Consider the following 21001-nt stretch of genomic DNA (forward strand, 5'->3'; position numbering starts at 1 on the left):
TGTTCTGCCATGTTTCTGTTTGGGAACTCAAACAAAAACTTCTCATCATTCAGTTCGTAAATGTTGATTCCAAAGGCTTTCTTCCAACTAGTTGATGACCATCTTCTTATGTCTGCTAAAGTTGTCCTCTCCTTGGGCTTCTCACTGCAATACCCAACTAAGCATCTAGATAACAGATCACCCTCCTGGGTACTTATTTTATCTAGAACTTCCACCTTACCCATAATGCTTTTGACCTCTGCACTGCGTAGGTTCCTGGATTGCCATTTACTATCTCGTATAGCATTAGCATATGGATAATCAGCAATCACCCTTGTATTGGGTATTTTCTCCTTTCCCTTCTTGCATTTAATGAATCTGTCAATCTTCAATGCAACATCCAACCACCCCGCATTCGATGCCAACTCAGGAATAATTAGGCTTGACCTTCCCCCTCTATATACTGTTATGATGCTTATGAACCTCCCATGTATATTATGTTTTCTTGTGCAAAAATGCACTGCCTCTTGCTCAGCTAGTTTCCACCTACTTGTCTCCTTCTTTTTCTCTTTGGATGCTTCTCTTAGACAGAGACAGATCCATTCCAACACCTTTCTACTCATGGACGATGTGCGCATCATCTTTCTGCTTCTCTCTACCCATTCGTACCATTCAGCTTTCTCAGTTTCCCATCTGGTGATATCAAAAGACTTGAAACCAGCATTGAAATAGATTTGATTCTCCTCCATCCTACTAGTGGGTGATTTATCAATAATCACAGTGGGTGATTATTGTTGGCTATTTAAAAAAAAAAAAAGGCTGATTCCAGTGGAGGATGCCGGAAAAGATGGGTTCCTCTCTCCTAAGAAGTAGGAGAGAGAACGAGCATTAGGAACTGTGTCTGGGAAATCTTTTTATGGAAAAAGGTTAGGAAATTAGTTTGTTGATAATAATAGGTCTTAAAAAAAATTCTGCTTATAAAATGGAGCAAGAAAAAACGTTAGTCATTCATCCTCTTATCTGGGATATCTGCCACTTTTTTTTAAGGAAGCAAGAATATTTGCCACTTCTGAGATCTACAATGGAACTTGGGATTTCTTTGCTTTGTAGCAGTCATATAGGCTTTTCATCCGTTTCCTTCAGATATACCAAGGTTTTTATAAGAATTGAATGCATAAAAACTACTGTACTTCCTACTGCATCACCACATTAATGTAGGAAAGAATTAATCAGAAAAAGCAATCAGAATAACAATGTTAAGGGAGCACAGCTCAACTGTAATGCAGAGTGCAAGACACAATGGAAGCTCATAAAATATTTAAAATGCATAGTGTCTTTCACTAGTGATCAACAGTGTGGGTGAAAACACATCATATTGGACATGGAACTAGTTGTGGAAATCAAAGCCACTTTACAAATTTTTTTAATGTGGTTGGCTGCTCATAAAGCTTGCCTCACTCATAGCAATCTGCTGTGAAGGGGAATGACAATCTCAAGAAGGTGCTTTATGTGTAAATAAAGAGGTGGAAAGCTGCAGCCACCTCTTTCTGGCATTGTCCAGTGACCCACCAGAGCTGACCATTATTCTACAACTTATTCAAGGTGCAATTTGTTATGTCATACTCATTCAAAGTGCTAAACTGCTGGGGACTCGAGGAAATCAGTAAGCTATTGAATAAGATTTGGATTTATAGTGCCTGCTTGTATATTTTGGGTTATAAGGAAGGAAATGGATGGCAGATGTTTTGAAGGAAAAATAGATAATGTACAGAAGCTCAAATACAAATGTTTGTAGTTGTTGGCTTTTTTCCTTGGTGGGGGATGAACTGATGCGGCAAATTCAAGGGGAGGTACCATATTATTTGCCGATGACATAATATTGATTGACGATGCACGGAACGGAGCTTACGATATGCTTGAGATTTGGAGATGGACCCCGGAGTCTAAAGGGTTTAGGTTGCAGGACTAAGATATAGTACTTATAGGGTACAAGTTTAGTGACGCAACTCATGAAGTGGATGTAGAAGTGACGATTGGTAAACAGGTTATCTCTAAGAGAGGAAGTTCCAAGTAGTTTGGGTCAGTAATCCTGGGTAATAATGAGAACAATGAGGATGTTACACACAGTATTGGAGTGGGGCAGATGAAATGGACGCTTGCACCCGATGTCTTGGTGATAAGAATGTGTCACCAAGACTTAAAGGTAAGTTCTATAAAGTGGAGGTTAGACCAGTACATTGTTTTTGGCAGAGTATTGGTTGGTCAAAAACTTGCACATTTAGATAGATGTGTGGGCATACTAAGAATGATAAAGTTAGGAAAGAGGATATTTTGGATAAGGTGGGTGTGGCCCCCGTGGTGGACAAGATGAAGGAGGCGAGACTTCTATTATTGTGCAGTAAGATGCATCAACAATCTACCTCTAAATGAGAAGATATACTTAAGTCATCCAATCAAAATATTAACCTTTAAAACTCTGGTGCTTTTCTTGGTCGGTTGCACAAGGTGCATGTCAGTAGGTATTTAACATAACAGTAGGTATTTGCTTTGCGGACAACAAACAGAGGATGTCAATCATCTATTTCTTCATTGTACCTTCACTTTGCAGATATGGAACTTCTTTCTAAACATTATAGGGGTTAAATGGACTATGCCAAGGACAACGAAAGAATTATTAGAGTGCTAGCACCTGCAAGGTCTGAGAGCGAGAAACGCAATTATGAACACTTGGAATACCATCCCTTTATTCATCTGGCAGACTCTTTGGAAAGAAAGTAACAGTAGAATTTTTAAAAGAAAATCAGAATCTCTAATTAGCATGAAGTACAGATGTATATCTTCTCTTCTTTTTTTTGGCGAGACATGGCCCATGCAAATGACATTGAGGATATGGTTGACTTTCTCAGCTCATAACACATGTCGTAATGCAGCCCTTGTCAATTTTTACAGCAGTTACTTGTTGCTAAATCAATATACTTACTTGAACAATCAAAAAACATGCAGGGAAGAAAATAAGCAAGTCATACAGCATGTGGAAGGTGCTCCAAACTCGAGAACACACAAAAATCACATGTTTCTGCCCTTAAGACTGTCAGAGAAATAACCAATCAGTAGGAGGTTCAGAAAACTACATTACCTAGATTATGCTGCAGAAGGGACTGACACCGATGTTCCCTTCTGTCGAAAATCAGATGAAGTTTTTTTGCTTTGCAGCAGTCTGCCAACTCAAGTAGGTCGTACAAAAGGAAATCAGTTTTTCCATACAACTCCAAAAGTTCACATATTTTTGTGTAATCCATGCACGGTAAGTCTTTTGTCATCTCTTCACTGACTAATGACACACTTCGAAGTGATTGAATACCCAATCTGTCCGCAAGATTCTGGCTTATAGATGGATGAACAAGACGCTTTCCACCAACGGTATTGCTCTCCATCCAAGGAGCATCGTTATAAACAAGATTCCCAGCACTCATAAGAACTCCAGAAGAATCAGGAAGTAATAAAGGAGTACTAGAAGACTCAAACATTAAGCTATCCATGTTGCAATCTGCAATTGCTTCTAGCACATGATTGACAAAACTCAGTTGATCAGCAGAAAGGGGGAATCCTTTCACATCATTTTGCAACCTTTGTAAAACATGGAAGTAATCAAAAACATCAAAACTGAGTCTAACGCCCAACTCCACAAGCAAATCTCTGAATTCCGTTAACTCAGACGGTACAACATACAAGTAGGGGCTGAATTTCACAGGAGAGTCAAAAGCAAGTACAGCAGGAGAAACAAAATCATCTCCTATCCAAACCCACCGAGCACCATCTAAGGTAGACTTGAGAACCTCGAAGTCGTTCATACCAATAAATTCTTGCAACTGCGAATAAATTAAGAGCACCTGCTTCTGCAAAACTGAATCCAGATTAGGTGCTACATCTGAGCTTTCATTTGCCTCCACATAGAATTTAGGTAGTCCAAGCAATTGTTCAGACAGAGTCTCTATACTTGCGCGATCCATCCAACCAAGTTTATGTTGCAGATGCTCGGAACATTCACCATCCAGGATATACATCTTAGATGAAACCATCCACATCTGTGACTTGGGCCGAACATTAATTGGCATTGCAATTTTTCTACCTGAGACTAACCACGGCAATCCTCTGATAGGCGGTTCTACAAGTACAGGACACCAGCTGATGGATCTCAGTGCTGACCAAAATTCTTCTCCAGTCATATCATCAATCCAGTTGCTGAGAAATGAAATAATTCCTGACAGGTTGTCAGTAACATCAACAGCTCCTTCAATGCAAACATTAAGACATGACCCCTCAGAAGTTTCATATCCAGTACTGGAGTCCCTGTCCAGTGCTGAGAGCTTTGACACCATAGTGTCCAACAAGTGAAGCAACCTGCTACCATTTTTCACCGCTTCTAACTCTTCGGAATTATGCAACAATGCCACAGATGTGGCACAATCAAGCAAACCAGTAAAGCTTAAAGATTGCCGAAGCCCAAGGTTAACCAGAATCTCAAGAAACTCCGGACTAGAGAACTTTTCACATGGAAAGAAGGCACCTCCATGCAACAACATTTTCAGTTCTGGGATACGAGGATCATAAAGCCTACAGAAACAATACAGAGATTCCACAATCATACATGTAAGAACATACTCCACATGTTATAGATAAATATATATATATATGTATACACATACACACATGAGAGTATTGTATGTAGATCACATAGATACACCATACAAAATATATACGGTTAAACTTTGAAGTAAAGGTCGAATAGGAGAAAGACTGTGTGTTGGCCCTGAAAATGTCAAGCTTACGCTGATTTTACTAGAGCTACGTTTTTTAGCATGTTGATTTTGAAAAAGAAAAACTGATGTAGCAAAACCAAAAAGGACTGAGCATGTACCAATAATTTTATATTAAATATAACTTCAATACTGCTACCGATTATCACTTCTGGTAAAGAAATGGATCTTGGGCCCAACTCAAACTCAAAAGCTAGCTCATGAGAGGAGAAATGTCCAGGACCATATAGGAAACCACCCTCCCATTAACCACCATTGTGGGACTCCTTCACACCCTCCCTCATGCCCGGGGCTTCAGATCTGGTGCATGAACAACATTTTAAAGAAATGGATCTTGGATCTAACTAAACTCCAAAAGCTTAGCTCAAGAGAAGAGGATTGCCCAAGACCATATAAGTAGACCTCCCATCTCATTAACCATCGATCTGGGACTTCTTCACACTTCTCATAAGAAAATGACTCCTCATTCAGTTTATATTTGTGAAATATGATCTACAACCTAGCCCGGGGAAATAAATGTTTTACCCATAGTGTACTTCCTGCATCATTTGGTGACCCATTAGAAAAAATATACCGATAACTTCACCTTTTACATTGTTTTACAATTGGTAGCATTATACTTATGCATAACTTCTAACCAGAACTAATTTGACTGAGTGAAAAAAACAACTATTTGAGATCATCAAGGATTAAGTCATTCACGCATGACATAAGCTAGTTTAGTGAATGGATAAATAAACACACCTGATAGGCTCTTTCCAGGAACCATCACAAGTTAAAACAAAAGAAGCTTTGGAGATTGCTTCTTTGAAGGAGTCATCCTCTTCCATCAAATATTTGATGTCTTGTAAGATGGATGAGAGTAATCCATCTTGAGAAATAAACTCAGGCATGTGAGTGATTACATAATGTTTGATGAAGTCCGCCTTTGTAGGTTCTGCAACTTCTAAGTATTTATTCAAAATGATCCTTTCCTTCTCTGATTCGATTCTCAAGAAATCATCATTCAATAGATCGTCATGTACACCATTTGGTTTTAGCCATTTAGCTGGCCTACTCAAAGATACCATTTTTCTGCTCTTGAATGATTCAAACATAGGAATCTCTTTGATGATAACCATCTGACTGCTATTCAGAGAATCTTCACAGAACCACTTGGACTGGAGAATATAGCTCCTAAGTTCATGCATTTCTCCCTCCAATGCATTACTAAAGAGTCCCTCAATCTTTTCTATCTTCACAGCGGCTGCCAACAATGCATTTAATATACCACTTGCCGTGGGAGGCTGGACATAAAGCATTAATTGGGGATGGTCTATTGGGAGGTCGCGCGTCAATATCAGGCATCCAACACGCAGCAGAAGTGATGACATATTTTCACTCCATCCACCATCTTTGATCACATTGGAATTTTCCACTAGCTGCAGGAGACGATTGTTTAAAACAGGCAAAATAGGCCACTTCGAAAACAAAGAGAGATCATCACAAGAAGACTTGAGATAGCTCCACAGCAGTCTCATCCATTCCAAGTCAGGATGTCCTTGACAACCAGGGACCCAATTCACCTGTTTAGCCAGCTGCCAGTCTGCTGGGAGTAATTGCACAAAAAGTCTCTCAAGCAAAGGGCAAGTCAAGAAAGTAATGTTAAAATCTTCACTTTGGGCTACTTCCCATAACTTGTCATAGAGAAAAGCAGAGATCCCAGCGTCTACAAGTTGGTGGGGAAGAGAATCCTTAAGAAGACCATATCCGTCACCTTGAACAATATAAATTCGATCACCCTCCCCCCTCTTCTGAAACTTTGTAAATAAACCATTGGAAAGAGGTATCAAGGATAAGCCAAAGTAAGTGCTAGATTGAACTGGAGTTCTTAGATCAAGCAAGCAGTATTCTAGGGTTAAGATCATAGCATTTCTATCTCTAAATTCACGACTCCTCCTAATTAAAAGAGTACGGAGCAGTTGAGGTGTAAGAAAATGCACTCCCGGGCATATCTCCTTAAATTTTTCGACAAGAGCCTCAGGGATGGTTGCCAATGGCAAACCAGCATCTGATAATGCATCCACAAGTTCCCGTGCCTTGTCAAAAGCGAAATCTGGAAAAATTGCTTGCTTCGTTGAGATCCATTGTCCACCTCTAGCTTTTGTATACAATACTCTAAGACCGGAATCTGAGATGAAGTTATAGAGTTTCCGCACCACTGACGCCCATGGTTCATATCCCATCTTGATTGGCCAAAAGGAAAAGAAAGAATCACATGGGCCAATTTCTGAAGCAACTTTCTCAAGTAAATAACCATATGCTGGAGCAACAACATCTTCAAGTAGGTACATATTCCACTCAGAGCGTTTCTTCCCACCCCCTGCCATGTCATTACCAAACCATATATCTCTTCGGTTAGATGATAACTCAAAATATGCATTGACATGCACAGGAAGCCCAGTAATCACTGGCAGTGGCAAAAAACAGAAGGCACGACCCTCAAAATTCTCGATAGAACCAGCCAATGCCACTGGGAAGTCTAGCAATTTAGGAGCAATGAGATCAGATTTCTCAAAACCATCATTCAAATCGCTTTCAATTTTCATTGTATGTAAACAAGTAGCAACACATGCCCAAGGAATGGCTTTGTGGTACTTATTATCAAGGTTGTCATGGTTATTCTTACCTCGAATGAATCCTAAGCACTCACTAGTTAACCACAAATGTGCACGACCACCAGAAGTGCTCTTCTCAGACAACATAATCTTATGACACTTCCTTGGCAAGTCTATATTCACAGACTTACATAATTGGTTAAGGAACTGAACTTTATTAGTTTTGTCATGCTGCTTCCCGTACATAAGACTGAAGACCTGATGATTTGGATTACTTTCATCCTCGGGATCACCTACATTTTGCTTGTCAACACAATGTAGCACTTGCATTTCACTGTTAGCACCTTCTTTGACAAAAATCGAAATACTTTTCACATTCCGCAGGAAAAGCAACGTCTCAGAGACAACCTCCGAAAAGGAATGAAATAGAGCTAGGACATCATCAGGTGTGTACCCTTCTTTCTTTATTTGGCTTCTAGAAGCAACATTTGTACTCCTAAGGGGGAAACGGAAGAGGGTACCTGGGAAAGAATGTTGTAGATCACACCCAAAATGCAGAAATGGAGAAAATTGATCAGGAAACTGTTCTAATATTCTTCTCCCAGCGAATTTGATCCGTAGTCCAGGATGCGAAGGAGATATACCAGGTAAATTGCAGGCATGTGGGTCAAACATAACAATATTTTCTCCCGAAACAAAAGTTGGAATATCCGTGAAGTGATAAACACAATTAAAGCCCAGCCCAAATCTTCCAATGGCAAATGGTTTCTCTAGTTTGGTCTCTTGACCTATACGAGAGATTGCATACAAATCTTGGGGAGTAAAAACAGAGTCGTTGAAACAGTACAAAGCAGGTCCCTGCCAATCCGCCATTTCAGGAGAGAGAACAGATGAAGTCCCATATTGAGTTTTATCCAATAAAAAAATCACCTTAGAAGCATTAGCATCCTCTGCATTTTGTACCAGCTCAAACAGAGTCCCAGGTCCATCTGCATACATTTCAAGTATATGTTTAAGCCTGGTTGTTAATGCCTCATGCTGCCCAAATGCTTCAGCAGCACCAGACAAGCTCAGGTTCATGGAATCAGAACTTTCTGCAAGCAACATCCTTCGAAGAGAGCGTACTCCAAGTTTCTCAGCGACATCATTAGAAATGTTCCCATGCACAAATCTATGGACAGTTTGACTTGCATTAAAAGCCATATTAGATGAACTACCGAATGAGGAACTGGGATCTTCTGAATCAAGCAACCAGGGAGCATCATTGAACACCAAATCCGTAGCAAAAAGCAATCTACATGACACATCAGGTAGGTAGATCTTAACTGGATCTTCAGAAAACTGAACTTCAGAAAGATGTTGTGCAATTAATATAGCAGCCCTGATTTCCTGAGTATCCAAAGGAAGGGAACCTTTCTTTATTGCCATTCGACTTAATATATTAGCATAATCATTAGGACACAAGAACTCTCGGATGCCCAGCTCCACAAATAGTTCTTTGAAAACTGCCAAATCCACAGGTATAACACGCATATAAGGAGCCAAGTGTAGAGGACCATTGAGGACAACCTCATCAGTAGTTGCAAATCCATCTCCAACCCAAATCCAGCGACAGCCCTCTAAAACAGCTTTGACAATGTCAATTTCATCTGAAGCAAGCATGTTCATCAATATAGAATATATCCTTGGCATTGCTAAGGCTAATTCCTTCCTTAGCATTGGATCAGTAACAATTTCACTATTTTTCCCAAGCTCAAGAAGCTGTGCAGCAATTACACTTCCTGCAGGTGGAGAAGACCAACCTAATTGATTAGATAAAGCTGAATAAGAACATTCTCCATCCAGTATGCGCATGCTTGCCGAGACCAGCCACAAGTCAGAGTATAATCTCACAAGTTTTGGAGGAGCAACCACGGATGAGACAGCAGGCCATGGTAAAGATTGATACGGCGAAGAAACAAGAACCGGGCACCAGCATACTAACCGAAGATCACTCCAGAACTTCTCTAAGTCAGATTTAACATGACGAGGTTTAAATGCATTTGTAGCTCTTGAGAACATTCTATTCATGGTTCCATGATCATCCTTGGTTGGATAAGGTAACCACTTTGATGCATTCACTTCCAAATATGAAAGAAGCACTTCACCTCTAGAATGGGCAGTTTCTGGATCGGTATGCATCAATTTTTCCACCCTTCGAGCACTTTGTATCACTGTCTCAGTGGACACAGTTGTCCTGAGACCCAAACCTTGTAATATGTCTAAAATACCAAATTCCTGGAAAGCACCATAAGGAAAACTATCACAATCTTCCAATAAAGCATATAATTCCTCATTTCTAGGATCATACATCACCGAAGGACTTCTCATGGAGCCATTAGACGTAGGGATGAAGTCCAAGTTTCTCAGATTTTCTTTAAAATGTGCATCCTCAACACAAAGATGAGGTAGCTCTCTCAAAATCATAATCATGATGTTGTCACGAAGGTCAGGGTCCAGCAAATTGACCCTATTTAAGACGTGCTTCTTGTAGAAGTCAGCCTTTCTCATTCGTTCAATACCAAGATATCTATTTAGCACCTCTTCTTCGGTATTTGAAGAACTAATAATGAACTCAGCAGAAAGGAGAGATGCAGAACAATCCGAAGGTGGCAAGTATTTTTGAGGGTTTACTAAATCAGAGAACTTAACACTTTCAGAGTGCTCTACACCATAAACTCGATAAACAGGCAACCTTTTGCAATTGCATAAGTTGGACACATCCATACAATTGCCAATATACCACCTCGGGTCCAGAAGAAATCCACGAAGCTCATCTCTTTCTTCCACTACCAGATGTTCAAGAAAATCTTCCGTTCTCTCACTAGAAGAGACAACATCAAAGATAGACTGCAGAACACCACCACCATCAGCATCACAGACATAATTAGGTAAGTCTGGATGTTGAATATCATGACAGCGATCTAGTATCTTGCATCCTATGTGAATCAGAACATGTTGCATTTTATCAGACAAGTTTTCTGCATTCAGCAATTTTAAGTGCCTAGACGGTCTATACAAATGCCCCGAAGTTGATGGTAAGATAGGCCAATCACCAAAGAAACCTAACTCTGCACATTTATCTCTGAGATAACGCCAGAAGAGCGCAAACCATGACACTGTTGGAGTAGAACATGACCCAGGGTCCCAAAGAACTTTAGTTTTATATTTCCATTCAGCAGGGAAAAATTTGGGCATTACTTGAAGGAGCTTGGGAACACTGAAAAAACAAAGGTTGGCACCAGATGCCTTCGCAACAGCTGTCAGTCGGTCGAATAAATTGCAAGGGATTTTCCTGTCGATTACTCTATCAGAAAGGTTATGAAGAAGTGTGTATTCCAAATCGCTGCATATAAAATAAGAGATTCCATTTGTTGGTTCAGACATCAAACCAAAGTCCCCATTTGCTAAAGGAAGTAAAGGCAAACCAAATGTATGAATGCCAACATCTGTATCAACAAGGTCCTCAAGGCAATACTCCAACAGCATAAGCCTGTAAGATCTGTCTATTGCACTAGCAAACTTGCTTTCCCTAAGATAATGACGAACTGAATCCGGTGTAACTATTTTCCATTTAATACCAGTAACACAAGTCACAAGCATATTAAATAATCCATTTGGCAAACAAACAACAGGCATGCCTAGCTGGACGAGTGCATCATCAAGCTCTTTGCTTTTTGACAACTTGCTATCATGAAGAAAAGCTTCTCTTGCTGAAACCCAGTTTCCACCGTTGACATTGGAATAGAAAACAGGGAAATCAATGATGTTCTGGTAGATCTGTTCAACTAAAATATTCCATGGCTCTTCAAATGAACCAGTCGGCCATAAAGAATAGTAAGTCTCAGTAGGACCGAGCATCTGTTGCACACCCAGCAGTAATTGAGCATAACTAGGAGCTACAACATCTTCTAAGAGAAGCCTATTCCAGAGCGAACGAATTCTTCCAGATCTGTCCATATCAGATCCATACCAAATGCCTCGACGATTCGAGGAAACCTCAAAGAATCCATTAATTTGTGCACTTAATCCAGTTTTGACAGGTAAAGGCAAGAAACAGAAAGCCTGACCTTGCTTAAGTACATCATCCTGAAAAATGAAAAATAAACAATGACAGATATATCAGATGAGTAAGCACTGAAACTAACTAATAGAGAAGCCCTCCTTTCAATTAAATAATTCTTGATGGAAGAAGGAGGGGAGGGGGGTCAGAAAGGAAGCACAGAAGTCCAGAGTCCCCTTAAATTCTGAAGCCAACACATGAATTTCAAGTGAGACGTGGTAAAGTTATTTATTTCAAGTGATATTCAACAGGTATATACGACTTGTAAAATCTGGTTATATAAAAGAAGCCAACAAGTAGAAAAAAAGGGAACAGCTAATTACTAACATACTTATATGTATAAGTTGGTTCATCAATGTGATTCCCATCCTCAATCAATTAGATGGGATAACTTTCGGCTGTTCTACCTTAAAAACAGAGAAGATGACACATATTAAACACCAACGAGAACTAAACCCATACCAATAAGCACTGATGCCGAGGTACTTTAGTAACACCAACAATTTAGGTTACAAGCCCAATGTTAAGCACAAGAGACAATCATTGGTGTCACGAACCCACAGGATACCATAACATGAGCAATTTCAAACATATGACACATCAATTATAGGCGCCTGAAGCATATCCCACAAAAATGTATTACCAAAATGAAAAGAAGGGATAGGCAGATTAGATAATCCGCATTTGTTTTCCTTTTTTCTCTCAATCTGTTTTGTTCATTAACAAGCACAAGGGGGTTGGGGGTTGGGGGTTGGTGGGTATTAGAGAAATAGGAGAGATTTATTGGGAGACGGCCTATTGTGTTGTCCAACCACAAGAGTAACAAAGGTCTGGTCTGAGTACTGGCAGAAGTAAGAAGAAATTCCACTAAGTACTTCCTCTACTTCATTTGCAATGACACTTAACCTTATCCCAAACTGTTATGTGCCTCTATTTCATTTTTACATGGCACAAGGCCCTTTAACGTATCCCAAATTGTTCCAACCACTTCACGAAATAACACAAATAACGTTGTGCATACCATTCAAAACTTCCGATGACGAATTGAATTGAATTTAGTACATCGTAATGATGCAAGAATCTAAAACATAGTCAATAGTTTGATGTGGATTTTGAAAGAGAGAATTGGATCAAGGAGGGTAAGTAACCTCCTCTAAATGTTATGAATTTTACATACAGGAGATGTACTAATGGGGTGATTTTTTATTTCATTTTGTTGATCAAGTAAATGTGTTTCATTCATATACATGGCCAAATCGTATATACAAGGGGTATACCAACAGGTAAAGAATCTACATGATATGATTCTCCACAAACTCCATCCAATCATCTATACAACAAGGAACTTTCTGTTTACACCAAAAAAAAATAAGGGAACGGACACTACTCCTCAACTGAGAGAAACTTGACTCTACACCTTCAAAAGCTCTTATTTCTCTCTCCCAACTACCTACATCAAAACAAGTGGAACCACGTTCCAAGCCCTTCGTCTTGTTCTCCTTCTCCCACTCTTCCAACTTAACATCAACAACAACAACATACCCAGTGAAATCCCACTAGTTTCACAAAAATATCCCACTAAGTGGAGTCTGGGGAGGGTAGGGTATACACAAACCCTACCACTACCTAGAGAGGCTGTCTCCGAAAGACCCTAAGCTCAAGTGCATCAAACTCAAGTAAAAGAGGAAGAAAACAATGAAGAAAGCATATCAGTAAATATGAAAAGTAGTGTAACGTATATAAGAAAGGAACCAAGGAAAGACAACACTCTACCCCTATTAACCTCCTACCCTAATATGCAACCTCCACTTCTTTCTATATAGGGTCATATCCTCGGTAATATGAAGTTGCGCCATATCATCTAATTACCTCTCCACAATACTTTTTTCGGTCTATACCTCTACACCTCTTTTGATAACCCTCTACAACTAGCCTCTCGTACCTTTTCACTGGGGCGTCAGTGCACCTCCTCTTCACATATCCAAACCATCTCAGTCTCGCTTCCCTCATCTTGTCCGCCACAAGGGTCACTCTCATCTTCTCCTGAATAACCTCATTCCTAATTTTGTAGATCCTAGTATGCCCACATATCCATCTCAATTTCTTCATCTCCACAACATGCATTTTCTGAACATGTGAGTTCTTGATTAGCCAGCACCCCAACTTAACATCAAATCTTTCAAAGATTTCGGTATTGCCCATGAAGTATCAAACCACCTTAAACATATCCTACCATGATCTCAAGTTGTCCCGCAAAGTAGAAGAAGATTATCCACGTCCTTTCCCGTCTCTTTACACATGTAACACCAACTAACACATACAACCTTCCGTTTTCTAAAATTCCGTTGTCAAAATTCCCCTCTAGAATCTAGCCAAGTGAAAAGGCACACCTTTCTTGGCACCCTTGGAATCCATATTGCATTACAAGGAAAATTCAACTCCCCCCTAACCAAAAACTTCTCATAAAAGGACTTCAGAGAGAACAGTCCATTATATTTTGAGAAAGCTCCATTATTTTCCAATCCCCAACACCAAGAATCGGGATTATCAACTAGATTGACTTGCCTATGAAGTAAGGGTAACAATCTTTGAAACTCAGTTTACTTCCCAATCTTGAAATTCCCTTCTAGATCTCAATTCCAAAAAATCTCTTCACTTTGTGTCCCCCTAATTTGCTGGCTTGACAAGTCTCTTTGGCAGGACAATCTATACAAACATTGGAATTCATCTTCTAATAAAACGTCCCCACACCAATTATGTCCCTAAAAACAAACTCTCCTTCCGTCTCTGACCTAGAATGAGTTATATCCCCAAAAATAGCCCCATCCCTTCATGATAGGCAAGGTGATATCCCTGGTGCTTCAACCTCCTTTCGCAACCCCATATTTATCCGTTATCACCTGCCTTCACAAAGCATGTACTTCCACCCCGAACCTCCAAAGCCACTTACCACTTAGTTGTTTCTCATTTCTCCCCTTTGTTCTTTCCTACCATAGACGTTTTGTTAGCAATTGTCTTTTCATATCTACTTCATTTGATATCTTGCTTTTTCTTTATGAAAATATTTTTGTATCACAGCCTCACTTCCTTTTTGGCATCATAGCCTTAGTTAATGTAGATAACTACAGTCTACAGGTCATACTTTTTTTTGAAACTGGTAATGTTCAATACAGGTCATACTTAATTGTTAAGTTATGATATAAATCATTTTATATAACTTAAAATATGTTATCTAATACATTTTCTAAAGACACTTTTATCACAAGATTTATTACTAGCCAGGTCAGCATAAGTATTTAAAATTATCCACACTATACCAAATGTGGGATACAAATACAATAATTCATCTTGATTGTATCGTTAATATTCAATGATATTATTGAATTGTGTGACCATCTCATCTAAATGCTTAGGTTGTTAGAAAGAGCACACTTCTATTTACTTGAGTATATTCTCAACATGCCTCTCACGTCCTGGCCTAATACTTTTTCATGGGCTGGTATGGAGATTCTTTTTGAATCTGGATTGCGGTAAGATTTGAACCTACAATCTTTGCCTACTCTAATATCATATTAAAGGCACGAATCTTGAGTCTAACTCAATACCAAAAGCTAGATCAAGAGTGAAGATTGCTCAAGCCATATGAGAATACCACACATCCCTTGACCAACTAATGTGAGACTTTTCAACTGTCGAGCCATAATATAATTAAATAATTAAAATGTGTGATCCCTATAACGGCATTATGCTGATACACTTTAACGTGGTATCAAAGTAAGACTCATCCCAATTTTTGGTTTCTCAATGTTGAGCCCCCATATTATATTGTTCACGCTCCATACGTTCAATCCTAGGCAGGCGAGGGGTTGTAAAAGAGACCAACGTCGGTTGGTTAAGAGATGGGTGATCTCTTTATATGGCATGGGCAACCCTCACCTCTTAAACTAACTTTTGGAGTTGAGTTAGGCCAAGATCCAGTTTTTTAACATGCCATAAGAGTAGGCAGAGGTTCTAGTCCAAATTTCACCACCACCCAAGCAAGAAAATAACAAAATTCCATGTGTTTAGCCAATGAAAAAGAATCAAATCAACACGTGAGCCAGCATGTCGAGACATAATATAATTAAATAGCAAAAAAGTGTGTTCTCTCTAACCGCTTGAACTTTTAAATAAAATATTCACACTTCTTCAACAACAGCATATCCATTGTAAGCCCACAAACGGGGTCTAACCCACATTTCTCACAAGTGGGTCTAGGGAGGGTGGTGTGTGTAGTCTTTGCCCCTACCTTTTGAAACTAGAAAGATTGTTTCTGATAGACCCTTGGCTCAAGTGAAACATATCAAAACAAGTATGGGAAGGAAATACAGAAGTATAGAAGTAGGGAAGGGAACAGTAATAACAACAGATAATACGATAACCGAATCAAAGGAAACAGCATGCAGCAACAACAAATGAAAAAGACTATAACAACAACAAGCATGAAGAACAACACAAAAATACAATAAGCAAGGCTGAAGGAACAACAAATAGAAATAGAAATCTAAGAGTACGAAAACACAAGACTAATAATTGACTATCTACTACCCTTTTATCCTAATCCTCGACCTCCACACCCTCCTATCATGGTCACACACTTCAACAAATATTGAAATTCCTCCTTATCCGTAAAGCATGACTTCACCTATTTACTTGAATGATTGAGTTGTAAATTGTAAAATAACTGGAAGGGATAAACTACATTACCTTGGATGAATTATCTGATACGCAAGCAGCAACCGATGCCCAAGGCAGAAGGTGAATATCGAAGTCCTTTGATGCTTTCGCCGCAAAAGCACCTATCCTGCTAGACGGTGAAGACAATCTTTGTACTATATAAAACCTATCAGTTCTCTTCTGAGGATGACTCCCATTGACCGCCTCGCTCAAGAATTCCAATGAAAAGGTATCAACGAAGGAATCATTTGAATCAGTCAATTTCAATTGTCTCAGAAGTGCTTGACGATGCCAAATGGTATCACTGTTGTCAGAGTTCACGGAGCAGGAATATGTCTTCCGTGGCTCGGCCAAACCAACATCCCATTCATATATCTCTATTGATAATACACTCTTAAGAAAAAGTAGTGAGAAAACTCCTTCCTGATAAAGCTGTCCTAACATTGACGAGATATCATCCTCCAAGTAGCCTTGCTTGGAGAGCTTACTTCTAGCAGACTGATCTGCATTTCTCAAAGGGAAACGGAATAAAGTTCCATGGAGAGGACTTCTCATGTCACAGCCAAAAGCACAATATGGAGAAAACTGATCTTTGTACAGTGAGATGGCTGAAGAACTAACATACTCAATCCGTTTTCCAGGATTTGATGCTGAGACATTTGGAAGATAAACACCCTGGGGATCAAACAGTACAACATACTTTCCACTTACAAAGGATGGCAAATCAGTTAGATGATACACCGAGTTGAAGCCAACCCTGAAAGAAAAAACACCAATTCAAAGAAATGAGATGATTGCATTTGCCAGGAACTTAACAAGATTGAGGGGAAAAACAGTACAACTTCCCCTCGACCTTTCAGTTATTTCCCTTTTTAAGCAAAAGGAGCAAACTTTTCTTCATTTTAAATTCAGTACCAAGTTCCCATTGTGAATTAATATGTTCGAAATTCAGATCAAACAATGGGAAAGACTCTTCTTCAGAATTACTAATTACTATTGCAGAAATCCTCAATTATAAGAAAAGAAAAAAAAACAGCAATATTTGGTATCAAAGGTTCTTTTGAAGAAAAATAAACAATTTCTTTACTATAGCAGTTGATATGTCTGCACCTTCTTCAGAGAATTATAACTTACATCTCCTTGATTGGGATATACTACTACTTAAAATTTTGACTGTAATAGCTTCTTTCTGACATAGGTTCCTAATAATTTTAGTTGTTCTACACTTCCCTGAATTGCTTCCATGTGACCTCCGAATATTTGTACTCAACAGTAAACACAGACAAAATCACAAATTTACAAAATCAGCCTAGTACCAGTCCAGACTCCAAAACCGGTAATCTAGTTTAAGCTCTCATAATCTCAAGTAGAATTTTGCAATTTTAATATCAAAAATACTTGAGATAGCACTTTAGCACCAAAATTTGATAAAGTGGCATTTACTCAAGTATACACATTACGCATCCAACTACCAAATTACCAAAGTTCACATTAAAACCAACTAGTGAGGACAGACTGAATATATGAAATTACCCGAAGCGACCGGTTTTCCAGGCCTGGCCATGCTTGCCACTGCCACCAATCCTAGAAATACTAACAAAATCCTCTTCAGAGAAAATGGCATCGTTGTAAGCTAAAAGAGCAGGGCCTTGCCACTGTGCGAGCTTATCAGAGAGCAATGACTCGGTCCCGTGATTCCGGCGGTCAAGGCAGAGGCAAACTTTGGTAGCTCCGGCATCGTCGGCGTTTTGAATGAGCTCCTTAAGTACCGTAGTTCCCTCCGGATAATTCAACAAAACCTCTCGGATTCTCCGAGTTAGATCTACTTTCTGACCGAAATCTTCGAGGAGGATTGACTCCGGCGATGTAGAGTCCATTTACCGGCAATAATTATTAGGGATCAAGTCAGAGGCAACCGCAACTTGTGAGTCAAGTCATTACAACAAGTAGATTTGATGTGCGAATCAACAATGACCGACTGAAGAAGAGGAACAATATATATATAAAAAATATAATGTACTGTAATATTTTTATATTTTAGTAGTTTAGAATTAAGGGGTATAAAAATAACGAGTTTTTGGCCAAAATCATTCTTAAACTATATCTCACATTTAAATTATATTCTTAAAGTATTATTCTTAGCAGAAAACATCCTTCAAGTATTTAAAAATGTACAATTTTCATTCTGCTACTTGAATTTATCAGAAAACTAACAAATCTCACAAAAATCAAGTCATCCCTTCGTAATTATCATTCTTAGATACGCCAAAAATACTATCGTGAACTTTTTCAGTAATTGAGTTTAACATTATGCAATATCTTTTAATTTGATAGTTTTTTTTCATGTAATTTCATATTAAAAATAGTATTAGTTGAAATATGTTTCTTCTCAATTGAATACGCTAGAAGCAGCGTTTGCTGGAGACTTCCACTTCTAATAATGTAGAAAGAAACTCAAATGCGAGACATAATTGATATTTTGATCACTTCAATATCACATTGGTCCAAAATTTTATTGATCTAAATACAATTTGGCTATGAAAAAGGTAAAGATAATTAAGCTTCAACTTCTTTCCGTTACTAAATGAGAAAAAGAGCAGATCATGTATTCTCACACCTTCCAAACATTTTTTGTTTCAGTAAGCAATAGTGTCTAAGATTTTTAATATTTTTTTCAGGAACTTCTTATAGCAAGTAATGAAATTATGCAGGAAACTTTGTTGATAGTCGCGTGAACTACTCATATTTTTGTAGGATCCCTTAGTTTTTGATGATATCTAATAGAATGACGAAAATTGTTCACTTTTAAATACTTGAATGATGTTTTCTGCTAAGAATGATATTTTAAAGATGTAATTTAAGTTTGGGGTATAGTTTAAGAATGTTTTTGACCAAAAACTCAAAAATGAACAGCAAGTGTATATCAAGTGTTGAAATTAAAAAAGGTGATAAAGGTCAAAGCTTCTATTAATTAGGGATTAAGGGGTCGTTTGGTAGAAAAATAAATAACTCAGGGATTAGTAATGCAGAGTATATTTTTTTTATCAAGTGTTTGGTTCACTGCTTCCCACCTCATCTTGTGTTTGGATTAAAACTATATCAAAAAACTTCTTTCAAATTATACCCTTGAATTATTATGAAATTTTATATTTTATGTAATCAGGAAAAGGTAGATAATTGCCGGACAATATTATTTTTCTATGGCCTTCTAACTAGCTAGGAGAAGAACAATTTTGTTGTCATGTTTGTTATTTTCTCACTTGAATTATTTGAGGGTAAATAATTGTCATCTTAATAAATTAATCACTTAAAACGTTAATTTTCAATTTAGAATAGATAGACCATCTACTTTAAACCGAAAAAAGGGTAAACAATAGTAAAATCGAATAAATCATCTACATTTATACATAAAAATTGCAAGTTGTAGTTTTAAGTGTATGCAATTTATAAATTGTTCAAAATACAAATAAATAGAAACCACATATAAATCAACAAATAATATATTCAATTTATTCAATTAAGATCACAAATGTCATGTGGTGATATATTCGTCTTTTCAATTAGTATATGTTAAACAACTCACATTTTAAATATTATATTGATATGTATTGCATTTATTTATGGGATAAGGGTTTGAAATATACCTCAACTTTGGTCGGATTTGTTGTTGCAATACTAAACTTTCATAAGGACCTATTACCTCCATAGACTATTTAATACCATATTTTTTACCCCCTGAACTATTTAATAGTGTATTTTAAAAATATATATGTGCCCACGTGGATACATTACTATTTATAATTTTGCATTATTGTTTATGTCCATGTGGGCAAATATATATGTTTAAAATACGGTATTAAATAGTCTAGGGAGGTAATAGGTCCTCATGAAAGTATAGTATCGCAACAACAAATCCATCAAAGTTGGGATATTTTTCAGATCCTTATCCCTTTATTTATCAACAAACAACTCTCTCTAAATAATAAAATTTGTAGGCCAATTTATTTTAATAAATTTACTATTACAAAAATAAAATATGAAATCAAGAAAATAAATAAAATGATTTTAGGGATATTTTTGTCTTTACATAGATAATCCATGGTATCAAATCAATGTATTACTAATACCAACAAATGAAAGGTATTAGTAATACATCCTATAATACCATGTAGGGTGTCTAACTAATCCGTGAATTAGTTATACATAGGCCCAAAAATTCTACCAAACATAGTACTAATTAATACCATACATAATACATTGACTATTTCTCTTAATACTTCCTACCAAACGACCCCTAAGAGTACGTTTGGCATTGTTATAAAAATTGCTTAATTTTAGATCGGAAAAAAAGGTCAATTTTTTTTCTAAACTATGTGAAATAGACCACTTATATACTCTTTGTTACATTTTTGGATAAAAAATGCCTCTGTCGTTATTCCAAAAGCCCACAAATACCTAAAGAGTTAGCATCCAAAATTTTAGTGACGTGGCAAGACACGTGGGACCAACCCCTTCATCTAAGCATTGCCAACTAGATTTCCATTAAATTATGGGTCATTAATCCTGACGCAATTTATAACCTACCCGATTTTTAATATAATCAACCCTAACGCTATTTTCTCTCATTTTACGGATCGATTCATCCTCCCAAATCAAACCCTATTTTTATTTTTTTTGAAATTTGACAGGAGATCAACAACTATTATGGTTGCTTGTTGCAGTTAAGGTGTTGTTGATATGGTATGAATGTCTATAACAAGTTGTTGTACTTATTTGCTAATGTTGTTCAA

At 37.8% G+C, this 21001-nt stretch overlaps 1 protein-coding gene across 1 annotated transcript in view; it reads right to left on the reverse strand.

The window, feature by feature from the left end:
* LOC102603537 (sacsin) overlaps positions 1–18175 on the reverse strand; it is a 58425-nt gene extending 40250 nt beyond the window's left edge. Inside the window, exons 1-4 of the mRNA XM_006354916.2 lie at positions 17745–18175; positions 16242–16968; positions 5541–11521; positions 3116–4593 (exon numbers count right to left, since the gene is read on the reverse strand). Coding sequence (XP_006354978.1) covers positions 3116–4593; positions 5541–11521; positions 16242–16968; positions 17745–18088 — 8530 coding nt within the window. The 5' untranslated portion in view covers positions 18089–18175. The remainder of the gene's footprint in view (positions 1–3115; positions 4594–5540; positions 11522–16241; positions 16969–17744) is intronic.
* Positions 18176–21001: the final 2826 nt, after the last annotated feature.

This window comes from Solanum tuberosum, unplaced genomic scaffold (genome assembly GCF_000226075.1).
Source record: "Solanum tuberosum cultivar DM 1-3 516 R44 unplaced genomic scaffold, SolTub_3.0 scf00183, whole genome shotgun sequence".
Classification (NCBI taxonomy): Eukaryota; Viridiplantae; Streptophyta; class Magnoliopsida; order Solanales; family Solanaceae; genus Solanum; species Solanum tuberosum.